Source organism: Crocodylus porosus, unplaced genomic scaffold (assembly GCF_001723895.1).
Source record: "Crocodylus porosus isolate Cpor-Errol unplaced genomic scaffold, CroPor_comp1, whole genome shotgun sequence".
Lineage (NCBI taxonomy): Eukaryota > Metazoa > Chordata > Crocodylia > Crocodylidae > Crocodylus > Crocodylus porosus.
Window position 1 is genome coordinate 118,544,486 of NW_017728943.1, and position 24,357 is coordinate 118,568,842.

Consider the following 24,357-nt stretch of genomic DNA (forward strand, 5'->3'; position numbering starts at 1 on the left):
GAGCATGAGAACTGTTCTTCCTTGATACAGAGAGCAAGACACAAGGAAGTGGAATTAAGTAGCAGCAAAGCAGATTTATATTAAACATCAGGAAGAACTTCCTAACTGTAAGAGCAGTAAGACAATAAAATAAGTGGTCAAGGGAATTCATGAAATCTCCCTCTCTGGAGGTTTTCAAGAAGCTAGAAAGGCATCGGTCTGGAATGGGCCAGGAACAACACATGCTGCATCTGTGGTAAAAGTTGGAGTAGATGAACTCTCAGACTAGCCTTCCAACCCTAAGATCCACTGCCTTATTTCCAGTGCAGTAACCCTGTAGTCACAAGTGGAGATAAGAAGAGCCAATATCTGCTCCTCTTACTATCACATAGATTTTCCTGAGGATTCAGCTTCCTGTTTTTAAAATTTAGTCTGACTTTGTGAATATCCCTGTCTTCACCCACACATTTCTTTTTGTATTCAGAGTTCAGTGAACTCAGTAGCCATAAAAAGAAAGTAGTCCCAGTCTGCTCCTATCACTGCACATATGCTCTTCTCATGAATATGAATAGCAGTGAGGCACATGTCTTATGGAAAGAAAAGAGACTAAAGAGAGGCTAAATAAACAAAGGAAACCAGAGGGTGCTAATTTGAGGGAAAGATCTTTATGGGGCTGCATTATGTTCCATTTGCTTGCTTATTGAATTGTAAATAACATTCTCAGTGACAATTTTATATTTTCAAAGGAGGATTATGAGCGCAAATAAACACTGCTTGTGAGCAATGTTCCTTTTTAAAATGTGCTTCTATGTTTTTCTTTAAAAAAAAATTTCAGACTGAAGTAGTCATACAAACAAGCAGTTTTGTTTAAAATACTTGTTACGTGATCATTTTTATTTAAATTCAAAAGCTAAAGTGCCCTTTGTTTGATTAAGAATAAAAAATAATATTTGCATATAATACAAAAGCAACCTTACATTGGGCATGTTCTGATTAAACTTTATTTAACAACAGAGCAATCCATCCTTTGTTTGTTCTATTAATTGATCTTGGGGTTGTTTATACCTTGCTTTGTGAAATGCTACTGAAGTTCTCAAGAAGCTGACATAGTGTGGCACCAATTTTTTTCCTAGAATTTGCTGTCTGAAATGGAGACACTGAAGCCAAAAGTGCATGCAGTACAGGTCTGTCAGAGTGCCTTAAGGATGCCTGAAGAAGTGGTAACCAGTCTGCCAATATGTCACACTGCCCTTAGGCTTCAGGAGGAAGCAAGCCGTTTGCAGCACACAGCCATCCAGCAGTGCAATATAATGCAGGCAAGTGTAAAATAAGATTGGATTTGAAAAAGTGCCATACTAGTAGAAGTAGTTTCCACTCTTGCAGATTAATTCATGCTGTCCTTCTCTGGAGCTACTTTTTGCCTGAAAACATTAAGATGCTAACCTATTAAATTTTACACATTTCTATGTTTATGGGGTTTTTAAGTACATTATCAATTTACTTTCAGGATATTCTGCTTCAATTCTCAAAAAAAGTTAAAAAAAACTTCAATATACAGTTTGTATTTCATTTTCATTTCCAAAAAAGTCTCAGGTATAGTTGTTTGCCCTTCTCCTTCATCTTTCATGCATTTCCCTGACTTAATCTGGCTCCAACGAGACTATTTACTGAAAAATAAAAATTTTGTTTCAAGTGCAGTTAAAAGTGTTGTCCTTGTGAGATGAGAAGACTGAGGGGGCTATAGCTGTCTTTTTCCTAGTTTTATTACTTAGGCATCTACAGTGTTATCAACCCTAAGCATGCAAATACTGCATGTTAGAAAAATCATGACATTGGCATAAAAAGGTGAAGTGTTTTTAATTCAAGGCTCCTTGTATTTGCTGTCTGTTTTTTAGACTTCTAGCATGCACTTGAGTCACATTTCCAAGACTTTCTTTACAGAAAAGGAAACTCAATTTTTTTTCTTTCTTTGTTTATTTATAATGAAATGTGAAACTGCCCTAAAAGTTCTTCACTCCAGGTGTTGAGACTTAGAATAAAAAGACAAATATTGTTAGACTCAAGATAAAACCATGGATGTTGGCAAGATTGAATCTGTGGTGCATACGGTGCCTGAGGCTGCTCCTTGCAACCCAAAAGCTCCAACAATTGGTGTTGAAAATCTGCTTTATCATCTTTCCAACCTGTTTTGAGGTCTTCTCTATTTGTAGCTCATATTAAGACCTCATGCATAAACATTTTCAAGTTATTCAGTTCCTTGTCATTTATTATATTCCCAAATGAATTGTCCAAAAGAACTCTCTTGTTTTGCTTCAACTCTTCTAGCACCAGGATCCATCCTCTCGTTACATTTTGTCATTGCTGCTTATATATGATCGGTGAGATTTTCAAAGCCAACTATTGGATGCATCTGCACAATTCCCATTGCAAATAACAAGAATTGTGCAGCTAAATCAGTAGTTACCTTTGAAAAATCTATTGCGTGCAAAGATAGAAATGACATATTTGGAGTAAAGTGAGAACAGTTTGATAAAGCTCTTGATTGCACTGTACACTGCAATTTGTCATTGACAGTGGAGTAGAAAAGGTGAGCCCTGAGGCTTTCTGCATTATTTTCTCAAGAATATTATGATTATCTTATTCAACCTGATGTATCATCAAAGATGCCTCCAGAAAATCCTCCATGTCAAATGGGAAGATCACTACACAAATGCCAGCATCCTTGCTGAAGCCAGTATTACCAGCACTGAGTCAGTGATCCTCAAGCACCACCAGCTTTGCTGAACTGGACGTTTTGTGTGGATTCATGAATCTCGACTCCCAAAACAAGTGCTCTACTCTCAGATTAGCAACAGCTTGAAATCTTGCAGTCAGAAGAAATACTACAAGGACACATTAAAGGCATACCTAAAGAAAATGGATGCTGACTGCACCTGCCGAGCCTCGATCATACGATCCTGTGCCGCCCGGCCCTAGGACTTGGTGGTAACCTTTCACTCCGTCCCTTAGGGGAGATGTCACTGATCTCCTGGTTCAGGAGGTCTTCCCCCTCCTTATCCTGCCTGACACAACTTCGATGATATTTCAGTGGTGGAGGGGTACGACTGTCTGATCCTGGCTGCCTCCCCGCAGCCAAGGCGTGATGTTCTTCGCGAGGCTCCAACCTCCCCTGGACCTCGCCCTATCCCAGCCTCAGCGGTGTGCTATTGTGGTTGTCAATGACCGACCCTTACTTGATGTAGGGTCCCTCCTGATTTTAGTCAGGCCTAGGAAGAGGACCCAATAAACCCAGACCTTTTCCTGACTCGTGCGAGCTTAGGGGCCCTAGCTCCCTCTGGCTGTGACACCCACCAGTAACGACACTAAGAGCAATAACGGAAGTGATGCCAATGATAATAATAACAATACTAGGTCCACCAAGAGGCTACAGTGACCTTACTTCAACACGCCTTCACAACCTTCCTTATATCTCTGCCCAGGCATGCCAAGTGCTGTGCCATCCTCTTAAACCCCAACTACTCTTCCCCTTAAAGGCTATTATGCAAGCTTGGGTGGGGATTTTCTCCAATAAGTATGCCCTCTACGTTCCTCAATGAAGGAGCCCTCCCTCAACAGGGTTCCAGTCTGTGTCCTCTGTTTTAAGCGTGAAGGTCTCAGTTGGCCTTCTTGTATGGATACCTCTTGCTTCATATTTCTGTCAGCCTTGAGCCCCAGTTGATGAGGTCGCTCCCGTCGGCTCCCTTCGCGGGCCGAGGGTTATATTCAGCCCAGACACCTGCATCTTCTCAGGTCCGCCGGCAGCGTCTCCCCCTGGGCAAGGTTTGGATACCTTTTGTAAGCCCGGAGCAGCGTCCCCTGTTCCCTCTACTGCCTTTGTGGCCCCGAGGGTTCTTCTCTCGCCACCCTCTTGCCACCTCTCCTCTCCTTCGGTCCGCCTATTTCCCCTTCTTATACTCCTGGGTCGGTTCTCCTCCCCCTCTCTCCCAGCTATTTCCCCTTTAAGTGAACCACGGCTAATGAGTCACGCGGGCTCCGCCACCTCTTTCTGATCCACTGTGGTTTCCACTGCCGCTTCCAGTCCCGCCGCACCTCGTGCTGCCGGTGAGTTGTTTTTGCTCATTCTTCCTTTCTCCTCCCTCTCTCTGGGATGTGCTGTCCCCCAGGGTCCCTCTTTGACCCTTCAGGGTTCAAATCTCCCCCTTGTCCCGGGACACTGACATCAAGAGCTGGAAGGACGTGGCTGCAGATTGACACCAATGGCAGCACAACCTCAGCCAAGTGGCAGCCTATTTCGAGGTAATGTGGCTTGCCCTCAAAGCAAAGAGGAGAGAACAGAGAAAGGAAAAGGAGAGAAACCCTGGCCTACAGCCTACTCCCCCTGCAAAAGACTTGCAACTTCTGCCAATGGGTTGGGGACTCAAGGATTGGACTTCTAAGTTACCTCAAAACCCATGAATGAGCTGTAGTAGAGATCATCCTTGAATCGAAGAACTGTTGCCACCGACAAAACTGGAGTAGTTATTACCAGAGGAGAATACTTAAGCTGTTCATTCCTTTATTTTTACAAAAATATTTCACCAGAAAATATTTATTATTTAAATATAACCATTAAAGGGTTGCAGTATTCACACTAAAAACAATTTTTATTTATATGGTACCTTCCATTTGAAGGCTGTATTGGGCACTACAAACCTTAACTCAATCTCACGAAAGTCCTGGAGTTAAGTAAATATTACCACATTCATTTTATGGAGGGGATAACTGAGGCATACAGCAGTTAAATTAACACCCACCTCCCCTGCATCATACAAATCTGTGGAAGAGATGGAAATGAAACTCATCTTTCCGTATTTAATAACTTATCTCCTGTTAACCAAGAAAACTGTAAAATACAGATACAGGCCTTTTTTGCATAGCTTGTATCTGTGTATAATACAGTGAAAGTCAAGCTTTCACAGTGGTTAGTACTTCAAAGCCAACAGAGCTTTGAAAACAAGCTCTGCCATCCTATGTGTTACAGGCAGATTTTCCTGTTAAATCCTAATCCCAGGCAAGAAAACAAGTTTATTATCAAGCCTTAAATTAATGGGGTGCAGAGGTAGAACATAGTTAAATAACTTCTTGATTTTTAAAATAAGCCAATTTGATACGGGAGTGTTTAAAAAAAACTGTGGAACTTTTATTGTCATTTTTACAGCCCTGTTGTGGAGTAAAATCAGTCTTAAAGTGTGCAGATAGACTCTTGTGCTTTCTGTTCATAGCTTGTCCTTCCAATAGATGTCTGTTCAAGCTTAGGGGAGTGGCAGTGTAATAGAATGAACAAGCAAGTATTTTAGTTTCACTGCATACTTATTCTTCTCTCCTCTCTATCTAGGAAGCAGTGGTACAGTATGAGCAATATGAACAAGAGATGAAACATTTGCAGCAAATGATAGAGAGTGCTCATCGCGAGATTGAAGACAAACCTGTTGCAACTAGTAACATCCAGGAACTTCAAGCTCAGATTTCATGCCATGAGGTAAAAAGTGCAGCTAAAATGTTGTGCATGGTGAGATAATTTGAGGGATCTCTTGATTAGCTTAGGTTCTTTTGGGTCACGGTAGCAGGTCCGTAGCTGAGTTAGCAAAGTTACGCCCCGGCGGCTGCCTGGTCCCACCTTGCTCACCTGCTCTGGCCTGCCTGGGTCCCCACCCTGTTGTCTCACCTGCCATGTGTTGATGTTATATTGGAATAAGCCCTTTTGCTTTGTCCTTAGGCCCTTGTCTGGACTGAGGCCCCCATGCCTTGGCCCACTGGCTGGGCCCCTCCACCTGAGGTCCACAGTCTCAGGGCCGTAGGTTCTGGGGCCCCTCCACCCACAGTTTTTCAAGCTCTGGGCCCTTCAGCCCCCCCACCCCCAGTCTTTGCTGTCTGACACCACAGTCCTTCTGCTACAGCAGTGCTTCCCTCTTTTAAAGGATCTAGGACCAGAGGAGTGCTCCAGCACCCTTCTTGGTGCCCTTCTCTGCCCCCAACAGCCACAACTCAGTCCTCCAGTATTTAAATACAAATGAAAAAGTATAAGCCTTTGCTTCCGAACAAACAGTTCCTCACCCTGGGTTAACACTACACTGTGGCAACAAGCTACAATATAAGGTGTGGAGGTCTCAGTGGTGGCAGATGACATAACAAGGAACAGTGGTCTCAAGCTGCAGCAAGGAAAGTTTTTAAGTTGGATGTTAGGGAAAAAATTCTCACTAGGAGGGTGGTGAAGCACTGGAAGGGGTACCTAGAGAGCTGTGAAATCTCCATCCTTGAAGGTTTGGCTTGACAAAGCCCCTGGCTGAAATGATCTAGTTGAGGGTGATCCTGCTTTGAGTAGGGGGTTGGACTAGATGACCTCCTGAGGTCCCTTTGAACCTTAATTTGCTATGATTCTATGACTTTAAGATTCAAAATACCTAACTTCAGGTGGCTGATGGTGCAGGGGCTTCCTGCAGTCGGGAGTCCTTCCACCTTGTCCAGTCACGGAGCTCTGCTTCTTGCAACCTGTAGAACCAGCCTGCCCACCTTGTCTTGGGTCCTGGGCTCATATGTCTGTCTCTGGGTCACCTGACCTACTACTTCCATCCTAGCATGTCAACCATTGGCTTCATTGTGCTGGCGTACCAAGGGCAGGTGGCCATTTTATGTAAGGGCCTGCCAGTATCAATTTGTCCAGCTGATACCTGGCTCCCATTCTCCTTCAGTGATGGGGTAGGGGCCCCATTACAGTCATGGAGCAATGTTTTAGGGGTCCTCAAAAGCTAGCTTAGCAGGGGAGATGTCTCTCTCAGCAGCTTCCCATTTATAATATAGTTCCAGATGTTATTCCACACATGGTCCTCAAAGTATTTCAAAAGTTTCTCCTTGCCAAATTTATTGACCTAGAGCTAAAAACGTAGCAGTAAGATTTTTGTAGTGTTCTAATCAAATCATTTTGTCATGGGGCAAAACTTTGCTCTTACTGGAATGAGCTGCTGGGCTTTGAAAGATCTTGAAAGATCACATGAGCTAGGACACTGTGTGGAGGTCCCATGCTACTAGGCTAACTCTGGGATTCCCAAATCCCAACTCTGTTCCCTTTATGTTGTTGTATCTCATGTGTTTAGATGGCTGTTTTGTCAGTGGCTCACCCTTGAATCATTCTTGACACTAGATGGCAATATATCTTTAATTTCAAAAGACAGGTTTAATTTGCCTCTCTTGAAATAGCACCCCCCTCTCTTCCATGCCATGTAATTTATTGTCTGTCACATTTGCCACAGAATCTGTTTAGGACATAATACAGAACAAGACATGTGATTAAAATCTCTGTATTCCATTGTGGAAGGAGGACTTCAACAATGCTGAGGAAGTCTGCACAGAAACCCTATACAGAGATGAGATATTGTGTGTAAACTGATCAGCTGGGTTAGTGGGTCATTACTGAATTAGAGGACAGATCTAAAAACATCAGTGCACAGGAAAGCGGTAGGAGAGGTGCAGGGTTCACTGGACACGTGCTTCTATCAGTGCAGTAGCCAGGAGAAGTCTCTACAGGGAGACAGCACTAAGGCAAATAGAGGCAGTAGTTTCTATTCCAGTTTTTATATTAAAATTAGCAACTGCATAGTTTCATAGTTGGTAGGGTTGGAAGGGACCTGAACAGATCATCAAGTCCGACCCCCTGCCATGGACAGGAAAGAATGCTGGGGTCAAACGACCCTGGGAAGGTACCTATCTAGCCTCCTTTTGAAGATCCCCAGAGTAGGAGCGCGCACCACTTCCCTTGGAAGTTAGTTCCAGATCCTAGCCACCCTGACTGTGAAGTAGTGCCTTCTGATATCTAGCCTGAACCTACTCTCCATCAACTTATGGTAATTATTCCTTGTTACTCCCAGTAGTGCTTGGGGGAACAGGGACTCTCCCATTGCCTGCTGGTCTCCCTTGGCCAGTTTATAGATGGCCACCAGATCCCCCTTAGCCTTCTCTTTTGGAGGCTGAACAGGTTCAGGTCCCGTAGCCTCTCCTCGTAGGGCCTGCACTGCTGGCCCCTGATCATGTGAGTGGCCCTCCTCTGGACCCTTTTGATGTTGTCCACATCCCTCCTGAAGTGTGTCGCCCAGAACTGGACACAGTACTCCAACTGCGGCCTGACCAATGTCATATAGAGGGGGAGGATCACCTCCTTTGACTTGCTCGTGATGCATCTGTGGATGCATGACAAGGTGCAGTTAGCCTTTTTGACTGCATCCCCACATTGGCAGCCCATGTTCATCTTGGAGTCTATAATGACTCCAAGATCCTTTTCTGCCTCTGCACTGATGAGAAGGGAATTCCCCAGCCTGTAGGTATGCTGTTGGTTCTTTCTCCCTAGGTGCAGTACCCTGCACTTGTCAGTATTGAATCCCATCTTATTCTCATCTGCCCACCCCGTAACCTGTCCAGATGCAATTGCAGCCTGTCTCTCCCTTCTAGCATGGGCACTTCTCCCCACATCTTAGTGTCATCTGCAAATTTGAACAAGGTGCTTTTCACCCCCTTGTCCAAGTTGCTGATGAAGATGTTGAACAGTGCAGGCCTGAGGACCGAGCCCTGGGTGACCCCACTGCCCACATCCCTCCAGGTTGAAAATGACCCACCCACCACCACTCTCTGAGTGCAGCCCTCCAGCCAATTGGCAGCCCATCTGACTGTAGGCATCGACACCACAATCACTTATTTTTTTAATGAGAATGGGGTGAGAGACGGTGTCAAAGGCCTTCCTAAAGTCCTGAAAGACTACGTCCACCGCAACACCTGCATCCAAGGAATTTGTGACCTGGTCATAGAAGGCCACCAGGTTGGTCTGACAGGACCGGCCTCTAATGAACCCATGTTGGTTGACCTAAACATATACTCCCCTGTTTGCCCCTCGCAGATGTGCACCTGGATAATTTTCTCAATGAGCTTCCCCAGGACTGAGGTAAGACTAACAGGCCTATAATTTCCTAGGTCCTCCTTCCTTCCTTTTTTGAAAATGGGGACCACATTGGCCCTTTTCCAGTCCTCTGGCACCTTGCCAGAGCACCATGAGTACTCATAAAGCCATGCCAGGGGTCCCACAGTGACCTCTGCTAATTCCCTCAGCACTCGGGGGTGGAGATTGTCAGGATCTGCTGATCTGAACATGTCCAGTCCCACCAGAAGTTCCCTGAGTAGGTCCTTTCTGACCCTAGCCCTGACTGCAACTCCCCAGGACCATTGGGGATCCCGGTGGAGGGGATGACCTGGTCCCTGATCAGAAAAATGAAGGCAAAGAAATTGTTAAATAGGTTAGCTTTGTTGTCTGGTGAGACCACCAGATTTCCAAGCATGTCCTGCAGAGGCCCCACGTGACCCGGAACCTTCTTTTTACCCGCTATGTATTTAAAAAAGGATTTCTTGTTATCCTTGATCTGGGTTGCTAGTCCCTGTTCCATCTGTGCCTTAGCTTTCCTAACAGCCCCCCTACAGTCTTGAGCAATGAAGGTATAGTCCTCTCCGGTGATGGCCCCTCCATTCCATTGGGTGTATGCCTCCTTCTTAGCTTTGAGACATTCCTGGATGCTTTTGGTGAGCCATGTGGGCTTATGAGCACTCTCACCCCCTTTGATCCGTATTGGGATTGCCACCCTTTGGGCTTGGAGGATTGTCTTCTTCAGGAACAACCACTCTTCTTGGCCTCCCAACTCCCCACCCCTCTGGGACCTCAGTGCTTCCCCGACTAGTCTCCTTTGCTCAATGAAATCCACCCTCCTGAAGTCCAGGGCTGCTGTCTTGCTGCAGGCCTTTGCCACCCTGTGCTGGATATGAATTCCAATAGGCAATGATCGCTATCACCCAGGTGATCGAGCACCCGTAGTCCACTCACCAGGTTGTGGCTTGTGGCCAGGACCAGGTCTAACAAGGTATTTCCCCTGGTGCGACTGTGCACCTCCTGGGTTAGATGGAGGTCCTCTAACATGGCCAGGAACCTACAGTCAGACCTGGCTGACTGCTCTTCCCAGCAAATGTCCAGATAGTTTAGGTCACCCATGACGACCACATCCTTTAACTTAACTGCCTCCGCGAGTTGGCCTGCAAAAGGACTATGTCACACACCTTTAAGTTCCCCCACATTTCAGGATGTGAGTGCCACCTACTCCAGCCACAGCTTATTTTTCTGTCAAAGGCCCATTTACTCTGAGTTGGCAGCCATAATGGTAGGAAATACAAACTTTACATTATGTTAAATAGAATAAAATAAAATATATCTTTCTTATGGAATATGTTTGAAAGATCTCCAGGGAACATTTCTAAATGGACTTAGATTTGATACCCATTTTTATGGGCTTATACGTTTACTTGCTTGAGTTCGCGGCAAAGTGCAGATGCTAAGTGGAAACAAGGCTTATTGGACATTTTTGTGATGTTCATTGGGCTTCATTTATTCATTCATTTGGGTCAAGGTTTAAGGGGGGCATAGGATACAAACAGACTTTGCATTTACCCTGGAATAAACCACTATACAGCAGAATGCAGAATGCAGTTGTTCAAACCTCCATGTCCCTTGTCCTGAGATAAATCCTAAAAAGGTTCACAGGATAAGAATTATTAATAATTTATCCCAGGACTTCAAAAAGTATAGCTGAATGGCTGTATTGTGATTCAATCATTGAATCAATGGCAGAAAAGCAGCAGTGCATGCAGCCTCTCCCTAAACCCTGATTAGAAGTTCCATGTGTGTGCAGGCCAATCCCACGATATTTCTGTTTTGGGAAACACAGGCACAACTTGTCCAGGGACAAATGCAACACCTGTTCCTGCACTTATAGGAGCTGTATTTGGAATATCAGTTGGACAAAAATAGAAAGGCAGTGCTGTCCTATAGTTCAGAAATTGTGCAGTAACCCAAGAAGTAACCCTACATATAAGCTTAACGCAGAACAGCCAGAGGTTTTAACTGTATAGGTGCTTATAGTTTTTATGGTCTTGAAGTATTGTTTGAGGCATTTTTTTTTGTATTTCATACCTTTTTGTTTTTATTGTATGGCATACTGAGCTATCTTTGGATAGGGTGGCATATAAATCTAAAATAAATAAACGTAAGTCACACACAGCATCATACCATCCAAAAATGTGTTTCTAGAACTTTGATTTTCCAGATTTGCACATGATGACATGGCCACCCATCCTTTTGTTTCTGAAATTATCATGATTTTGGTGGATATACTGCAACTTGCAGGATATTTTCTGTGTCTCCAGTTATGTTGTAGGGTTGCAATATACCTCTCATATTCTGCCAGGGTGTTATCACATCGCATTGCACTTTTGTGATATGAAATATAAGGATACAGCTAATGACTCTAGGATGTAAGCAGCTATTCTACCTATCCTACCACAGCAACATAAAACAGCAACCAAATGCCACCCAGACCAAGCATTCTTTTGTTGAGTAACACCTACATAAAAGAACTTAGGTGTACTTTCTGGCATGTCCACTAAAAAAAATCAGGCCCCCTTAAAACTGTTGGACAAGCTTCCTTTTTTTCCCCCTTTTTCCTCCTAAGTTTCCTTTATCAATTGCATATTTAGTCCTGTTTACCTTGTAACTTTTTCAATTGAGAGGACACATGCAGAGAGCGTGGTGATGGAAAGATTAAGATGTGTTGCTGTGAATCTAGGGCACAAGGTTCTGCCTCAGTCCAGGCTCATCCTAAAGCTTGTTCCCTATCGATCCAGCTAGGAGTGGGTATGTAGTCATTCAGGTCAGGGAACCAAAGGAGGCTAGTCAGGATGGTGGGAACATCAGTCCTGGTTCACTGTTGAATGCAGACATTGGCATGCCCCTACTGCACTAGTTTGAGCTGTCTGGCTTTGGGATGGACCTTATACTTGGATGTTTTGTATCCAACATGCTATGCAAGTGTTTCTGGATCCTGTGAATGGTGATGGCATGAGAATCTAACATTGAGTGTATGGAATTGTAATGGAGTTTCTGCTGAATCCCTAAAATGGTACCTAAGCTGAACCTTACGTTGCCACACATAGGGTGTGTCTAGATGAGCACAGCTGTGCAGTATGTGGTGCTGCAAACATGTCTGCAGCACCACATGCTGCACAGTCAGGTGTTCTCTGTGCTGCAAGGGCATGCTATCTGTGTGCGCGCTGCTCTGGTTTTTTATTTCTATGGGAATAAAAACGGGAGCAGCACATGCACGGGCAGCGGGTGCAGCTGTAAAGGGGAGCTGGGCCACCCAGAGCTGTGGTGTAGGTGCCAGCCAGGCTCCGGCCAGCACAATCACTGCTGCTGCAGCCCTAAAGGCCCCCAGGACCTCAAGTAAGGCTGCTGGCCCCAGCCTACCCTACCGTCCCCATCGTAACCTGCCACATGCTAAAGCACACTTGGCACAAATGTTCCCCAGGGACAAGTAGCAGCAGCACAAGATGTGCTGCTGCTACTTGTCCCTGGGGAGCCAAACATCTGTGCTTGTCTCAACGCAGCCATACTGTCCTAGCAAATGGAGCAAATAACTATTTGAGGCCAGTAGAGCATGGTTTGTTTGATCTAATGAAGTGTTTATTCCAGAGCCAATTGCTTCATGTCAGAGGCTTTGCTCAGCTTCCTAGATGAAACAGGAGACCGACTTTTGCTGCTGGCATCTGACAGGGTCTGGTGTATAGTGAGCCAAGTACCAACAAAAAGCCAATCCAGGTCAAAGAGCTGCTCACCCTACCTAACCTATAAGTATGTGTCATTATCTAGCCCTTACTCCAATATGAAAATCATTTCATTTAGATGTTGAGTAACTCGTTTAATGAACCTTTATGTAATCATCAGAATCACTAATTATACCTGAACTTGGTTGCAGTAACCTCACCTACTTCACTTTTTCAGAATGTTAGGTACTGTTAGTCTATTAGGATTTGTAGCTATTATTTAATAGTTTTCTTGTTCATATTTAACTGTTGCTGGTATGCACAGAGTAATGTTGAACAGAAGGTTCTTTTGGACATTGCAAGAAGTGATGAAGACAGATTTTTCACTGAACTTCATGGTTCTGAAATATTAAAGACAAGGATACTCCTACTTTACAAAAACATTGGCATGTCTCCTGTCTCTTTGTTTGTGTCAGCACTTGAAAAATGTAAAGACATCAAAATAAAAATACTTGTATGAAACAGAGATTGCTGATGCATCAGGCATACTTCTGAAAATAGAATTTTAACTCTGTAAAACAGTGTTTTTCAACTTTTTTCATCTGCGGACACCTAAAAAAATTTCAAATGGAGGTGCTGACCCCTTTGAATTGTAAGTGTGGGAATTTACATACTTTTCATTGATCATATTCATTTTTCATTGACCCCTTGAGTATAGTGCAGGCACAGGTTGAAAACCACTGCTGTAAATCATTGTTCTGCTCTGTTATTGAGTCTCCAGGGATAACACCAATAGCACAAGTGTGAACATCCCCAGTGATCTTTTTCTGTGAATTTAGCACTCTGAAAATTGTTGGACTGAACTGTTGTTATTACTATTTATCAAGTACTGCTCTTTTTTGCATCCCTGTGACCCTACACTGGAGCTTGAACAATGAACTTCTGTATTTATACATAAAACAAGTACTGTGCAAGTTGCAGCTCGTGAAAACTTCCCCACACCAGGTGCATCCTTTGGTCTCTCAGGAGCAGCCCTAAGATTAAGAAAGTAATTCATTCCCTAGGCACATTTAGTTTTGGATCTTTCTTCTTGCCTTGGTATTTTATAGTGTTGTTGGTAACCAGCCATAGAAATCAGTGATCAAACATTGATTGAATAAATTCACTGTGTAGAGCCACAATCATAGGAAAGCAGTGGCTTTTGGTTAATTCTGTTTTGAACCAAATTCCCTGATTCATCTTAAGGTAGAAGCATTACTGTGTCTGGTTCAGATTTTGGCTTTGAATACCTAATCAAACTAAAAATAATTAGAAAAAGAAATCTGTGAATTTACAGATGAGGAATATAACACATCCAGCTCCCTATTCACAATCCTGGGTTATGAGCAGGACTGATCCAGCGTGTATTTTACCTTATGCAAGCATTGTGTGCTACTGTGTACACTGCTTATTGTATTCACTCTTGTGAGAGCTGAGTGTTGCATTTTTTACAGTTCCACTCATCACATGACTTCATTTTCATGGCATGCACCATCTGGGGATTTTCATCTTGTTTTCTTAACCAAAAAAAAAAGAATTTGTCTTTTCTCAGCTTTAAGATAGAGCATAAGGAATTTGTTTCAGGTTAGAAATTATATGTGAAAATGACATATTCTGCCCTTTTCTCAGTATCACACAGAGAGGCTTTCAGCACTTTTCCGGTTTCACTGCATAGCTCTTTGCTTTGTGGTTTAGCTGTGCAGTGAGATGCAGCCTGACTTGTTCTCTTCTACAGTCAACATCCTGCCTTTCAGCTAGTGCTGTTGCTGATGTCGGGTTTCTGAGACACAGAGCTGTGTTTTTATTGGTTGACCTCAGAAAGGGTAGTTTGCCTACCCAAAGGAAGCAGAATTGCTACTAGTCCTATGGCCTTTATTTGCTGTATCTGACCCACATAAAAAAAATGTGTTCTCAGGACCTAGCACACAAGATCAAAGGATATCAGGAGCAGATAGCATCGCTGAATTCCAAGTGCAAGATGCTGACAATGAAAGCCAAGCATGCCACTATGCTGTTGACTGTAACAGAAGTGGAAGGGCTTTCAGAAGGAATGGAGGAGCTGGACTCAGAACTCCTCCCAGCCCATTCAGCTCACCCGTCTGTGGTTATGGTAAGAACTTAACTGGTGTCATTACTGTTTATCAAGTACTGCTCTCTTTTGCATCACTGCAACCCTGCACAGCAGCCAGTTGCCACAGCTCACACTGTATGCTTCTCTTCACTGGTATACCAGGGTAGTGCTTAGTAGCATTAGCTGCAACTATGAATTAAAGGATTTGTGCATCAGTTCACCTAATGAACAGATATGGGATAAAATTATTTACAAGAATGACAGAAATCAGTCTGATAAAATGAAATGGAGACATTTGAGCATGTATGCTGAGTATTTGTTGTTTTTTTTCTAAATATAAAAACTTGAACATTCTGAATATTCAGCTATTGAACTGAATGACAAAGTTGGGAAAAAACAAGCAACAATATTCTATGACACCTGTACAGGCATTTATAATCCAGAAATCCCTTTGTGAAAGGGTTTTGATTGACTATACTGCAGTAATCAATATTATTATTACCATGTCCTAGCAGGTATACTTAGAAATAAAAGCTGGCTCAATATATAGAGCATGAAATGCACTGGAGATCTTATTTAGCTCAGTCTTCATGCTAACTAACCTCCCACTGAAGTCTGAGTGAAAGCAGTGGGAGCTTTGTCTGAGTGACAACATAGTGGGGACTTCAGGATTTGTCAGTATCTAGAAACCTTAGAAAAGCAAAAATAAAAATGGTATGATAGCAAGGTGTTTTTATTGTTTATACTTTTTTAAATAACTGGATCTAATTCTATTTTTCATCTTTCATTTCCTCATTGACCCTGACCCGAAATACAAAATATTGAGTGTTGTAGCTGTAGCTAGAAGCAGCTGCTTCAAATTCATTGTGCATTGCACCAGTTGACATTTGGCCTACCTCTAATTTATTAATGTGCTGACTCTAAAAATATTTTAAATTCCCTAGAATACAGGAAAGAGCCTACATCTTCACATAAAAATATCAAGTGCTAGTATATCTGTTTTCTAAACTATTAGTTTTAGGCTCTACCGGGCCTGGAGGAAGCAGGGGGTTTTAAGGTGACAACTCCAACCTTAAACACACATTAAATTTTTTGGGGGGTCTACATCTTATCCAAACTGATATGGAGATAATTGACTGATCTTCTTCCTGTCCTTTGGGGATGCCTTTCCTGTGACAGATGACTGCTGGTCGCTGTCACACGCTACTCTCACCTGTCACTGAGGAGTCTGGGGAGGAGGGAACCAACAGTGAGATTTCTTCTCCACCTGCCTGTCGCTCTCCTTCACCTGTGGCTAATACAGATGCTTCTGTTAACCAGGTACCCCCCCTCTTGTCATTCATTCATTTGTGACCTCAGAAGGATGCATGATCCCATCCTGTGTACTCTTTTTTTATATTGGTTTTTTCCCCCTATTTTAGAAACTTTGGGCTGATTTACATGAAATGGTATACACACAACTTAGGGTTTCATCCTGTGAGATTCTACTACCTGTAGTTCACCTGGCATTGAAAATAAGCATCCAGCAAAACTAAGTTCTGCTTTCCTAACACATAAGACACACAAACTAGGTAGACAATTTTTTTAAGTTAATTTAGGATTCATTTTTGTTTGCAAAAATCAACCCAAAAAGTCGGTTACTTTTGAACAAATTTTGAGTGACCATTACACAGTCTTTCTGTGTCACCAGTAGCTGTGCTGTGTTTACAGCATGGCTTTGTTTTTGTAATGGTACAGGTGATGGCATCCTGCATCCTGAGAGAAATAGTTTTGTATCCCATTAAATATTACATGAAATCTGTATATGTATGTGTCTGTCTTAGGTGTGTCCAAGGTTAGATGCCTTCCATTGTTTAGTGATCCCAGTATGAGCTGTCATGTATGGCTTTAGGGTTAGGAATGTTCATTCCTCACCTTAGATCAGATTCTGTTTTCAGTTACAACCATACAAAACCAGTAAGACTACCAAAATTACCTGTGCAATTAAGGTAACATTTAGACTTCTGGATTTTGTAACAATGACAAGGTATACTTTAAGTATTCATTGTTTAAGGCAGTAGTTCTCAACCTTTTTAGACTCAAGGCACCCTACTTAGACTGAAGGCACTCCTCAGAAAATGCCAGCTCTTAGTTTACTCTTTTTTGACTACAGTAAATTAATAGAGCAATTTCTGCACTGCAAAAAACTCAGAAGAACCACAACAGGTCAGAATGTTTTTAACACTACAGATTTCTGTTTGAAATCTCTGGGTTTACCTTGTGACTCATGTTTACACATCTAGCAATGCTAACATTATGTGGCAGTCTGCATCACCCTTAAAAGGATCTCAGAGAACCCCAGGGTGCCATGGCACTCTGGTTGAGAATCATTTCTGTAGACTCATCCCACGGGATTCCCCCTTGGTTAGGAGGCCTCTCAAGGTCTCAGGGTTGTCCTCTCTCATCTGCAGAGGTCCCTCATCCAGGATGGGTGTTCCGGGGGGGCGGAGAGCAGTATCTGGTTGTCCAGGGTCATCTACTAAATTTGATCTTAGCCTAAAATATGAATACTAAAATATGAACAGTATATTCTATTATTAATTTATTTATTATTAATGGATTATACAATTATATTCACCCCTTCAGGCTGCTAGCAGAGATTGCTCTCCTATCTTTGCTTGGCCCAGCCTGTGTTTGCTCCCAGTGCAGCAGTGGATTCCCCACACGAGGCTCCACATCAACTGGTAGGGATCAGGAATGTCTGGGGCAAGCTCAGCCCTTAGTTCCCCATTGAACAGCAGCGTTGGAGCCTTAACAAACAGAATCTGGGGGTACCCAGCCAGCAGAAATGAGGTGCTGGGCTGCACACACAGCACGTGAGGATCACATGAGGGGATGCAAGAGGCAGGAGGTAGGCAAAAAGACACATGAGGCCCAAGACAGGGGAGGGGTAGAGCCATCAGTGCCACCATCTTGAGGGTGAAATGTGCTGGCTACCTCAGTCTTCAGGAGGCAGATCAGAGCCAAACTGAGAAGCAGATGCAAAGTGAACCTGCCTGCATTACCTGCCTGCTTCTCCAGCAGCTCTTCCAGAGCCTCCAGGTCACAGTGGATTTAACCCTTGGCTGCCGCTGCTGCTGCTATGGGAAGAAACTGCCCTATGTGCCTCAGTTTTCAGAAGAGACATTGAAGCTCAACCAGGAAGAGCCATAACAGAATCAGCACACCTGTCTGTGTAATATAATGTAGGCAGGTGCATCTGGTTCCTGAAGCTTTTCCCAGTTCCAGTGTGCCTCTTGAAAACCAAACCTCTTGGGGCAGTGTCAGCATACAGTATGCTTGACAGGTTCTCATAGACCCCTGTTTGAGAACCACTGGTTTAAAGCCTGAACTATCACCCAGTACAATATGCTAAAGATCAAGTACATAACTGCTTTTATGTACTGTTTTTTTACTATATGTCTAGTCTCAACTCCATCATCTGATAATTACCTTTCTTCCCTAACGAGAGATATAGGTCAGATAAACTGCTATACATTTTAACTGAAAAGAGCCAGGTTTAAAGTTGCCACTCAGCTTATACTATTATACAGGCATATACTTACCATTTACATCAAAACAGTTTATACTGGTATGTTAAGTTATATTTCCATGGCCCTCTCTTTCTACATGTTACAGGTATCACAAATTAACTGATTAATTGTGCAGTTACCTTGATACCAGCTATATGTTGCAAAGTACCTATCATGCTATAAAAAGGGCCAGCCAGCTATAAAGCTAGACCTTGAAAATGTGTATTAACTTTATAGCCGGTTGCTATCGACCCTTAATTTGCTTGTGTAGCAGGGTCTTCACTATAAGCTGACAGGGCTCCTAGTGGTAGGGCTGCACTATGCCCAGCCGGGGCTAGGAGTCCTGCAACTGAGCCTGAGCAGCTTCGGACTTTGGGCACCAGCAAGACCCTACAGTTGCTGAGTCCTAGCAACATGCCTCTTGGTGCCAAGACCTGGCTGGATCCTGATCTTGGCTGCCGCTATCTCCCAGGCTTGGAGATGCGTGAAACACCCCACACACTCCTGCACCTCCCCACACTATGCTCCACACACTCCCAAGGGTGGGAGATCACATGAATATGCTGCAGTGGCTAAGACAAAGAATAGCATTAAAATAAGGTAACTAACTGAGAAACCTTATAACAACAAAGTTAAAGAAAGAGGGAGGGATTATAGAATCATAGGAGACTTCTAAGGCCTACTATATCAAACAATAGGAAAGATCCTCATAAAGCTGGCTGGAAAGAAAAAAACAGCTACATATTTCAGAACCAAACTTTTGAGGTCAGGTTAAAGAAACAAGCAGTGAAAAGGTTGAAAGGTCTGCAGATAGCTTCCTGCGTAATGAACACAATGTCAAGTCATTAACATTCTCTCTCTAAGAATGAAAAGCAACCTTTCAAGTCAAACAGCTCAAAGAACAAGGAAAATCGTATGAGAAGTTTCTCTTGCCTCAAGAATTGATGTCAAACATGCAAAATTTTAGCTCCTCTGAGCTTCACAGGCAAAATTTGAACAAGAAAATATATACATTTTTCCCAAAAGTGTCACTGAGCTCTTGTCCCCTGAGGACAGTAAAATTATTAGTGATTTGAAAACATTTACAAACATCAGCAAATACAGGTTTCTTCAGCCTGGTCGCAACTGTTGAAATTAATGGGGTGTGCCAAAAAGCAAGAGGAAAACAGTTCCACAATCAACTGGTTTACTTACAAAAGGCTTATGTTCCTATTTACATGAGATATAGTCTCTACAAGCTAAATAACCTGCTAGCTCTGGCCAGGATGAATCTTTAGGAACAGTCAAGAAGAGAAGGTGGGTTAAAAGTGGTGAAGTGTAGTAATTTGAGGACCTCAAATGTAAGGAAAAAGATTTATAATCAATGCAAAACTTTGAATGAAACTAACAGTGATTTTTAAATGAGGGTGACATATTAAGAGAAGTAGTTTTCAGGGAATATGTTATCTGCTGCGTAGTAGAAATTATGCGAGCAGGAACTCTGAGAGATAAAAGAAATGTAGTAGTTTAGCCTTAAAACCAATAAAGACTCTTTCCAAGTCGGTCTGCAATTTTCTTTCTGAATAATACAATCAGCTTGGAGATAATTTTTCATTTTGCTAAAACTAGGTTCTAGCCATACCCTGTTTTGATGATGGAATCCTTTTAAAGGGGGGAAAAGGTCTGGGTTGGAGTTTGCATTTGAGACTTTTGGAGCCAATAACCAAAGGCTCTAGATAATAATAGTTACAGTACAGCCTTATTATAATGAACCCCATTGGAACCAGGACAAAAGTTCATTAAAAGGTTGTTCATAATAGAGTTAATGAATTTGCTGCAGCATCATTATGAAAAAATCATTTCCTGCTGTTGCGATTGTTAAAAATAGGGTTTAGTGTGATCAGGGTTCATTATAATGAGATTTTATTGTAATTACTGACCCTCACTGGGGCAATATAAAGATGATGCTCAATAATAATCTATTTCCAGGTGGGCAAATTGCCTTTCTGAACTCAGCACTGACAAAGAGGGAGCAGATTTGCTCCCTTAGGAGGGGGCAAGATGTACTCCTCCACATAATCACTTAGCTTTTTACAGATAAATTGTGTCCTGAGTACTGCAACAGAATTGTACACAATTGTGGCCATTACCAAAAAAGAGGAAAATGGAACAGAGGCAGCTTACTTCTATCCTTCCTCTTTATAGAAAAAGCCCCATAGAATTTAATAAGGTTCCTAAACCATCCTATGGAATTTGATACAGAAATATGCCTCTTTCAGGGGGCATCTGCGCAAGGCGCCTACTGTGAAGCTATCTAATTAGCTCCAGAGTAAAGTGTCTCCATCTACATATGTGGAGCTATTAGGCCTGAGTTGACTAATGAACTCTGCCGTATGTTAGTAGTCTCTGATATAAGTACTATCCTATGGTAGAGTTATTTACTCTGCCACAATGCATGTATAGATGGTAACTGGGGCTGGCTGGGGCACAAAGGTGCTACAGTATGGGGCGACCTTCCAGGTAGACCTGCCCTGTAGCACCCTCATGCCCCAGCCAGCCCCTCCACTGCACATTGAAGTGGGGCGAGCAGCTCTGGGCTGGCAGGTGACCCACTGGGCTCCATCCTAGCCAGGGTTGTGCTGCCCAAACTCAAAATGCTGTAGTCCTGGACCTATGTGTAAATGCTTTATCCGGGAACAATAAAACCTGGCCCAAACTGTGCCAGAATTTATTGCATTGCATTAATTTCATGTGTAGATGCACCCTCAGAGTAGGCTCCTATAGAATGTTTCACCAAAATTTTAGAAAGCTCTGTAGAGTATGCTTGTGTTTTTTATAATGCTCCCTTGACTTCATCTCTGGTAAGCCCTATAAAATCCTCTTAAAAAGTTTTATTTCTTGATTTACTTATTTATTTTTCCCACTCTTCTGAAGGTCCAACCACAATCTGGTCTGTTTGACTGGATTCAGTTTTATAAAGTTATGAGAAGCAACTGGATAATTCTTAACCCACCATGCTGAATAGTCAGAGAAATGTAGGTTTGGCCCGTTTCCCTGTTCCCACGGTTGCTGGATATAGTTTGTGATTTATATACAACATTTACACACACACACACACACACACACACACACACACACACACACACACACACACACACACGGAGTGGAGAAGCCAGCGGAAGCCAGCAGCTGAGGCCTTAGTCATGGCACTGGTGACAGGCAAAGTGGCAGAGGTCAACTAGGGCTATATCAGCCCTCACTCACCCTCCTGTCACCAGTCACCAAGTCCACTACAGCCCAAGGACCCTGAATTGTCTGGCAAGCTATTTCTCTTTGCCATACACCCCAACTTCCAGTTTCCTAGCAAGTTTTGTGGGCTTTATGTTTGACACCCACATTCTTTCACTTGTCTGAAGAGTGATAGCACTATATCTATGATAGCACTTACCCAAAGAGTGGGAGACCTAGGTTCAGTAGTATCCTTTGCCTGCAGAAATTAAAAATAGAAAGCCCACCTTTCCTAGAAAGTTTCATGGAAATCAAGCTACTGCTTTTTCTGGTTGGGACTTCTCCAGCACAGAGTTCTGGATTTGACTCTGGGAGTCAGGCGCCTTAAGGCTAACTGCAGCATCTAATTTTTAGGTATCTGTAAGCTTTTATATTGCCTTTTGCCTTTAGTTTCTCTGTTCTCCACCTGTGAAGTTGGGATAACAGCACTTCAGAGAAGTGTCTTTGGAAAAAAAGATATTAAAGATTGTGAGGTGCTCGTATACTCCTTTATATAGGAGACAAATTTTATAGGAGACAAGGTACAAGGACTAGTTGTGGTAACTAAGGGCAGCAAAGTCAGAACCTCAGGGGGGTTTTAAGTGAGTGCTTCAGCTCTGCTTATCCCTTATGTTATGGTATTTTTTTATAAACATTTGAATTTAGTTTTACTGCCGTGAATGCTTCAGCGGCATATGCACATCTAATTGTGATAACATTTTAAATTCATATATGTATACAAGTATATGTGCCAAAAGAACTTGTTGATCTGTCAGGGAACCACAATATCCTATGTTTTACTGGGCCAATAACAACTCCATAGCACCAAATTAATTTAGAATATTCTAGTATAATGTTCTAGTAGCAGATATTCACACTCGATTCATACAAGACCTTTGGGGGTGGGAGAGTAAAAATTGGTTAATATATTTGAATAATGAAAACATTTGTAGGAATACCTGCCCCAAAATATTTACAATCTTTTCACTCTTAATCAATGCCAGTGAAGATTGAAGTATCAGCTCCTCCATAGACAAACAATAAAACAAAAGATTCTTAGGGCAAGCCATTGAGTGCCTAGGAGCACTTCCATGCATAGAATATTTAAACATTAATACACACTAAATTTTGTTGTCATTGGAGCTACCATAGAAGCTTACCAACATCATGTTATAAAGTTGTAAAAAATGTGTTATTTACTGAATAAAATAATTGGGCTGTTTGTTCTCAAAGTTCCTACAGCCACATGTCCATATCATGAATTAAGAGTCTGGAAATGTTCAAGTTAAAAACATCATAAAATCAATTTTGATATGTAACAAAATACATCAAAATATAATATAATGAAATATAATAAAACCAACCGCAAACATCCATTTGTAATTCTTTTATTTATTTGTTCACCAGTAATTCAAGAACGGGCTAAACCAAGAATAAATTGTCCCCATGTGAAAACTTTGTATGCCAAGTTTCAGATGGAGTATTGTAATTTTGTAAGCTGGTAATGCTTAGCTAATAGACCGGTATTCCAGATTCATAAATTATAAAGGGAAGTATCATAAACTCCTTTTCATTGTCCCATAAAATTAAAATATATCCATTTAAAACAGAATTAATCTAATTCACTTATACTATGTGTACAATATAAATGCTAAGTATCTCTTTGTGCTACATATTACCGGTGACTTGGAGCTTTATCTCTTAGGGAAGTGAAAGGGATTTTTTCACCTAATACCTATCAATTCTGATGAAAAACTAGAGATTATTGAATAGTTTTGGTCCTCATCCTCCTTTGTCTGTGGCACAGTTGTCGATGCCAGCCTGCTCAAACCTCTCTCTCCCTTGCTTCATTGTGAAACTGTGTCTTAATTCTCATCCTCACTTCCCTGACCATTCATTTGGTGTCTCCCTTGGAGGTTGTCCATCCTCCTCTTTGTTGGTATCTTTCTGGGCAGCATCTTTGCCACCTATTTTATCATGCCAACATCTTATTTTAGAGATATCTCATCCATTTCTTAGCTTTGACTCCCTCCTCTAGACTTTAGACTTTTGCTCTTTTCCCCTCTGTTCTAACTCAGTGTACCCTTCTGATTATATTGAGATCAAGCACAGAGTAATAGAAACTCATGATTTTCTCTTCCAAATCCTTCCTTCCTTCATCATGGTAGAACTACAAGTCATATCCAACATTTTTATTTAAACTTGTCTGCGCTACATTTAAATGTTTGCTTGCTTCTCTAACTTAAAAAAATGTGAAAAATTATGTTCTTGGGTGTTGATGAATACATACTTAAATACTTAAGGGGATATAGAAAATGATATATCTTTTGTTTTGAAAGTGAAATATTGTGCTTCGTGCTTGTAGGACATTGCTTATTACCAGGCCTTATCTGCTGAACAATTGCAGACAGATGCTGCCAAGATTCAGCCCAGCACATCGTCCTTGCAGGAGTTCTATGAGCCAGGCTTGGAGTCAGCTGCCAGTGCCAAACTAGATGATTTGCAGCGCTCTTGGGAAACACTGAAGAATGTGGTAAGTCCATTTATGTAGGGGGTAACAGACCTTATCTGCCTTATGCAGAATGCGTAAGGAGCAAGCTCTATACCAGGGGTGGGCAAAACGCAGCCTGCAAGCCAGATGTGGCCCACCAGGCCATTCAATCCAGCCTGCAGGGCTCCTAAAAGATTTAGAAAATTAATATTTATCTGCTCCTGGCTGCCTGTCATGCAGCACTCAACGTCTTGCCAAAACTCAGTAAGCAGTCCTCCACCCAAAATAATTGCCTGCCCCTGCACTATGCACATATCCCG

The 24,357-nt window shown here is 42.4% G+C and overlaps 1 protein-coding gene across 1 annotated transcript in view; it reads left to right on the forward strand.

Annotated features, from left to right (window-relative positions):
- SYNE1 (spectrin repeat containing nuclear envelope protein 1) overlaps window positions 1-24,357 on the forward strand; it is a 514,523-nt gene that overhangs the window by 348,804 nt on the left and 141,362 nt on the right. Inside the window, exons 88-92 of the mRNA XM_019550064.1 lie at window positions 1,113-1,295; window positions 5,354-5,497; window positions 14,594-14,788; window positions 15,929-16,069; window positions 23,912-24,079. Of these exons, the coding sequence (XP_019405609.1) occupies window positions 1,113-1,295; window positions 5,354-5,497; window positions 14,594-14,788; window positions 15,929-16,069; window positions 23,912-24,079 (831 nt within the window). The remainder of the gene's footprint in view (window positions 1-1,112; window positions 1,296-5,353; window positions 5,498-14,593; window positions 14,789-15,928; window positions 16,070-23,911; window positions 24,080-24,357) is intronic.